The sequence below is a fragment of the Clupea harengus genome, chromosome 15, assembly GCF_900700415.2.
Source record: "Clupea harengus chromosome 15, Ch_v2.0.2, whole genome shotgun sequence".
NCBI classification, from domain to species: Eukaryota; Metazoa; Chordata; class Actinopteri; order Clupeiformes; family Clupeidae; genus Clupea; species Clupea harengus.
The window spans coordinates 19,156,107-19,162,409 of record NC_045166.1 but is presented as its reverse complement, the minus strand read 5'-3'; the positions used below and the strand labels follow the sequence as shown (position 1 = coordinate 19,162,409).

Below are 6,303 nucleotides of genomic sequence, written 5' to 3'. Positions count from 1 at the left end.
AAAATCATGTTTTACTCTCTCCACTGCTTTATTAAGTGAAAATGTTAAGAAGTTAGAATGTTAATGTTTAAATGTTTCTTTGTTTTGTTCTGCAGTTTTTTACTGCGTCTGCAAGCAAAGACAGTTCTGACAGTGACATGACACCCTCGTCCCTCCGTTCCCAGAAGCCTTTGCTGGCCACGCCTCTTCACCGTGAACACTCCCTCTCCGGCCAAAAAGAGAACAACATGTACGAAAGCTTTACATCTCTTACTATGAGGGCCTTATTGTTACGAATGATGTGGGTAAAATTGTGTTAGTTTGTGTAAGCAAGTTAAATTTAAATAATTTTTCTCTCTCCCCCATTCCTCGCTGTCTCTCCCCTCTCCTCTCTCCCTCTCTCTCCTCCCTCCTCTCCTTCTCATCCCCTCTCTCTTTCTCTCCTCCCCTCTCCCTGTTTCTCTCTCTTCCTCCTCTCTTTCTTTTTCTCTCTCAGGTTCAGGACTCCTAACCTCAGCCGCTCCATCATGGAGACATCTCCTCGAACTCCCACCCCTTTCAAAACAGCAGTGGCCCTCCACGACGTCAAATACAGACCACTGAAGATGGTGAGTCTATTGGTGTGTGTGTGTGTGTGTGTGTGTGTGTGTGTACTAGAGGGTCATGTCTCTCTATGTATGATGCTATCATTACATTTTTAACCTTCACTGGAAGTCTACCTTTTTTTGGCGTTGTCGATTGCACCTCTCCACCAGTACATCCCATTTTGAATTGGGCGTTGTTCTCCATCCTCCTCTGAATCATTACTCTCTTCAAACTAAATTGGTCCATAATAGTCAGCCAATCACCATGCTCACTTCTGCGGACACAATACGAATACGGATGTGCGCACTGGTGTATCCAAAGTATACCCGTTTTTGTGCTGTTGTGAACAAGCGGATAAGGACAAGCTGAGCGCGTGCGCACTACCACCTTATTGTACTGAGCGCACAGACATGTTCGTGCGGACACAAAATGTAGCTGCAGCACGGACAGTCCGTAGGGCCTGTGTGGATGACGAAATTTGCGTCATCTGCACCGTGCGGAGGCCGAACGCAGAAGTGACCGCAGAAGGGACTCTGTACTACAGTGAGTAAACAGAAATGTTATTTTCTCCACCAGAGTCACAGCCCCCCGCTTGAGGAGGAGAGGCTGGAACGCATCAAGCAGGAGCCCATGGAGAGCGATGTCACTCCTGGGGGGACACAGCACGACCTGCCCCCCCTCAAGAAGATCAAACAGGAGGTAGCGCACTGTGCTCTTACTCTTTCTCGTGTCCTTGATCGCTTTTGTTCAAGTGGTTAAGTGGTGTCAAATGGTGAGAAGATCATTTAAATAGCAATTAAGGACAGTGAATTAGTTCAGTGCCCCCATCCTTAATTAATCAGACTGATCTTGTCCAGCAGCTCTTCTCTGTTAGTTATGCCACATAACACACTGAGCTGATGCTATGCCTTATTTTGGACATCATAGTTTCATTGCTTTAAAACTGGTTTGAAACTACATATATGTCATGTAAACTCTATGTTGTATGCTCCTGCAGTTAACTATCTCTGAGGATTAAGAGTGTTTGTGCTGTCTGCATAGCAATAACTCGTGCTGCTGTTGTCACAATTAATTTATTCATTGACTCATTGTGCATGCATTCATGACAGATGGAGTCTATGTGTGAAAGGAATCTGTGTCTTCAGTGGGAGGGGCCAGAATTGAAAACCGAGCTCTTCTCCCCCAGTGGCTCCACCCACAACACACCTGTGAGTAACCTTTAACCTTTCACCTCTGACCTATTATGACCTCTAGGGTCATACACACAGGACCCGTCCTAACATTTTTCTCAGTTCCTGTGTGTGCGTCAGTATTGCTAGTTACATGCTAGTGTGATGTTGCATTACAAAGAGTGACATCATCCTGTGTGTCATTGCTCTAGGTTTTTCTGTCTGTCTATTTATCTGTCTGTGTGTCTATCTATGTCTGTGTGCCTGTCTATCTATCTGTCTGTGTGTCTATCTGTCTGTGTCTATCTATGTCTGTGTGCCTGTCTATCTATGTCTGTGTGCCTGTCTATCTATCTGTCTGTGTGTCTATCTGTCTGTGTCTATCTATGTCTGTGTGCCTGCCTATCTATCTGTCTGTGTGTCTATCTGTCTGTGTGTCTATCTATGTATGTCTGTCTGTCTCATGCTGTTTTCGCTCCTTGATCTTCTTATAACATCACAAACTGCCTCACACAGTCTCCCTCTCTCTCTCACTCTGCCTCACTCTCTCTCTCTCTCTCTCTCTCTCTCCCTCTCTCTCTCACTCTCTGCCTCACTCTCTCTGTGTCACTCTCTCTCTGTCTCTCTCTCTCACATCTAATAATCTGCTGATACTGATAGGTGAAAATTCACCCTAGTTACCTCAGGACTATAAGTATATTTATTAGACAAACAACAATTGGAATCGGGCTCACTCCCAGCACAAGGCTGAAAGTGAAGCAATGATAAACACATCGCACAAGGTTTATATAGACCGAAGTTGAGCTTTCAGCAGAGATAACCACGTGGTGGAAATCTGACGCCAGAGGCAAGGATGGAAGTTTTGCAAGGTTGGAAGAAGCACAGTTCGAACCTTCTTATCACCTCTGGTCTAAACATGCTCTTGTACATATGCAGACTAAGTGGCACCTAATATTCTAAATTTCACACACGCAGAAACACAGAAAAGCCATGTTCCTGCTTACATAAGTACATGATTCATATAAGGTAATTAATAATACAAGGCACTTGATTATTATATTCTTAAGTCATTAACAGTGTTTGGAAATTATCTCCATCAGATACTGTCTCTCTTCTCGTCTCAGAATCTAAGAACTGTCTCCTTGGTCTCCCTCTAATTGGAGAATGTTTAGACCTGTCTCTCTCAACAATGCCGTTTCACTCCGTCTTCGTCTCCCTTGTCTCAGGGTCTCACTGGCCTTAGAATCTGTGTCTGCAGTTTCTGAAGTCTCTCTGCACTGTCTCTCTTCTGTCTTGTCTCATGATCTGATGCCTGTTGACATTGTCTCTCGCTGTGTCTTTGTTGTCTCAGGACTTGTTGACCAGCTCTGTGCTGTTGCTGCCTGGTTCTGGGAAGACTGAGGACGGACACAAGGCCTTTCACCTGCCCTGCAAAAACATGGGCAACCCACTGCAGGTGAGGAGCCCCCCCCCCCCCCCACACACACACACACACATGCACAGACACATACACACACACTTGCACACAATCACACATACACACACACACAGTCACTAATGTACACATACGTCCTAACACACACACACACACACACTCATCAGTCTAGCACATATCTGGCATAGATCTACACGTCCCATGTCACCTGCTGTAGGACAAGCATTGCATGATGGGAGAATCTGTGTTGTCTCCATAGCAGTCATCTAACAATCTAACACACCCATTCTTCTGTGTTGTAAAGGCTCATAACACCATAAATCTAGGGGAATGATTCCTGAAACAACAAAGAGTAAAAGATGTGCAACACGTACTAATCATCTGCCTTCTTTTCTGCTGTCGTCTCTATGTTTCTCTCTCTTTCCCTCTCTGCAGTTGAGCTTGTGGGAACAGGTTGGGAAGGTGGAGGACCAACTCCTGTCCTCTGAACACACACACATACACCTGAACTCCTTCAACACACGCACACTGGTGATGTAGACAGAGGAATGGAAGGATAGGTCGAGGACAAGAGAGAGAGAGGAAGAGGTGGGTTGAAGGAAAGAACAACAAACATCCTTTGACCAACAAAGCCAGTGAACTTGAGAAACACTCCGATGTGAAAGAGTTAATAAGACTTTATTCATTTCAGTACAAATTTGGGAGAGGCCTACGTGTATTGGCTAATTTCTGTATACACTTGTTGGATTTTTCACAACCAACCAAAGACGTTTGTGATTTTGTTTGTGCGTTTGTTCATTTTTTTCAGTTATTGTTCAGTTTGTTTGTTATTTTGTTTGTTTGTTTTTTATTATTATTGCATTTTGTATTATATTTGGGGACAAAGACTTCTCATGGCGAGCTCTACCACTGTGTGAATATTAATATAAGATCAATCATAGTAATTTATTCTTTTGTAAAGACAAAAAATGGGAAAAATAGGGGAGAGAGAGAGAGAGAGAACTGGGGAGAGTCTCGTAAGCAGCATTTGACTCCAGTATTCTGCTACGGGCTCACCAGTCAGTCACTTCTACACGTACAGGTGTATGTGCGAGTCCACGCATTTCTCCTGATTGTGAGAATTCACACATATGTGTGTGTGTGGAGTATGTGTCCTTTAAGCATTATCATGATTTTTTCCTTTTAATTCCCCAAAAAATCTGGTAATTTTGAAACCCTCTGTAGTTTGCTATGTGAGCGTTGAACCTATGTATTTCAAAATCCACCTTCCAGGTGTTTTACTGTGAGGTATACCCTGTCGTAGCTGTTCTCATTTCAGCTGTTCGTCTGACCGATCGGGGGTTTACTACACGCCGAGTCGTCCCACTTCCAGATGGTGTCTTGGTGCTCATGTAAGGTTTATATGAACTCTGTTGTGAGGGGTGAAGACGGGTGTCATGGCTGCCTTATGAAGGCATCCCACTGGGTCCCTACTGGGATCCAGCTGATCTTCCATGTTGTGAGTTTGTCTATTAGTGACTTAGGCATCTCACTATTTCATTTAAAAGCCATAGATAACATTCACACAGAGAGACTTCTTTGTTTTTACTTGTTTCTTGTCTATTTAAAAAAAAAATCTAAACAACAGATTTTAAGTGTCACTCAGCCGCACCCCCCCGACCCCCACCCCCCATCTCCTGATATTGACAATCAAAGTGTTGAATTAAGTCTGTTTTGAGTTTAACACAGTAGCACTCAAGCCTTAACATTACCAGTGCTGGTTCGCCCAGTGGGATGTAGCCAATCCAGTAAAAGTGTTAATATTTCCAAAAGTAAATGGTTGCAAAAAAAACAAAAAAAACAAGCTAGATTGTGGTATTATTTGTTTGGGTTGCCCTGTGAAAGTTTGTTTCACTGAACAAAAGCATGGGTGTGCTGTTTGCCATGGTTACCATGGTTGCCAGTGTCTGTGTTTGTGAAGCACATTTCCAAGCAGCAAGAGAGCTTTAGTGACCAAACCACTGCACTTGAACTGAAAAGAAACATTTCTGTACTTGTAAAACGACAAGTTTTGTGTTGCGTTTGTGACAGAGGTTTCACAACTCCTCGTTTTTTTGTTATTATTTAAAAAAGAACACTTTTTTTAACAAAAATGCCTGCTTTGTATTAGTGGCCTTTTTTTACTAAATGAATCCATCAGCATTTGAAACATGTTATACTACTGCTGTAAACCACCATAAACACTTTTTTTTTTTTTTTAAGAGACATTTGTGTTTATCCGCTGCCTTTTTTATCAACTCCAGTCCAGCTAGTGTTTTTATACAAGCCTTAAAACCAAGTTTTCTTACAAATCTTTTTTACGAGTAATTTCTTTTGTAAACTGCCTTGTAAATAAAGTGTGTGTGTATTTTCAAATGCTGCAGTCTTTGTCTTTTTTTGACATCTCCCATAGGCTCTGCCCAAGGGAACTGTGACGCCTGGCGCAACTTTGAATGTGACGCAATTGTAGTGTTTGTTAAATACTCTTAATTGATAAACTCTTACAACTACTACTACTACTATCAATCATAAGTGGAGGGGAACAGTGGCCATGCTCATAGTCCTTATCAGACACACACACACACACACACACACACACACACACACACACACAGGGACTTTTAATTGATAAACTCTTACTACTACTACTACTTGTGTCTGATAGATAGCCACAGAAAGCAAGGAAATACAGTATGGAAGGGTTGCCCACGTTTATCACTACAGGGATCTCCCAAGACTAAGATAACCTGTAGCAATTTAACCACACACAAGGAAACAGAACAGCACTCAGGAAATACAGAAATATTAAGACAACACTTTACTTGAAACCTTCTACACAACCTTGCTCATACACGTCATGATAAACGCCACGTAGTGACATTATTCACCAAAAACAGGTGCTTTGTCACTAACGTGTTTTAATTGTGCACATTAACAGTTGCCATGTCAACTAACACATTAGGCACCATAACAGCTTATGGCTTATAGTCATCGGATGGCAAAATGATGAGCTGTCACAATGATTACTGACAATAATGATGACATAACTAGTGTCAAAGGAAATAATTTTCAAAGCCATGAGAACCTTTACCATCATTGCCCTTCTGTGCCATCTAA

The 6,303-nt window shown here is 42.5% G+C and overlaps 1 protein-coding gene across 1 annotated transcript in view; it reads left to right on the top strand.

Moving 5' to 3' along the window:
- Positions 1 to 5,562, top strand: part of myb (v-myb avian myeloblastosis viral oncogene homolog) — a 15,230-nt gene extending 9,668 nt beyond the window's left edge. The window contains exons 10-15 of the mRNA XM_031581921.1: positions 96 to 229; positions 476 to 587; positions 1,141 to 1,263; positions 1,674 to 1,772; positions 3,085 to 3,189; positions 3,604 to 5,562. Of these exons, the coding sequence (XP_031437781.1) occupies positions 96 to 229; positions 476 to 587; positions 1,141 to 1,263; positions 1,674 to 1,772; positions 3,085 to 3,189; positions 3,604 to 3,708 (678 nt within the window). The 3' untranslated portion in view covers positions 3,709 to 5,562. The remainder of the gene's footprint in view (positions 1 to 95; positions 230 to 475; positions 588 to 1,140; positions 1,264 to 1,673; positions 1,773 to 3,084; positions 3,190 to 3,603) is intronic.
- Positions 5,563 to 6,303: the final 741 nt, after the last annotated feature.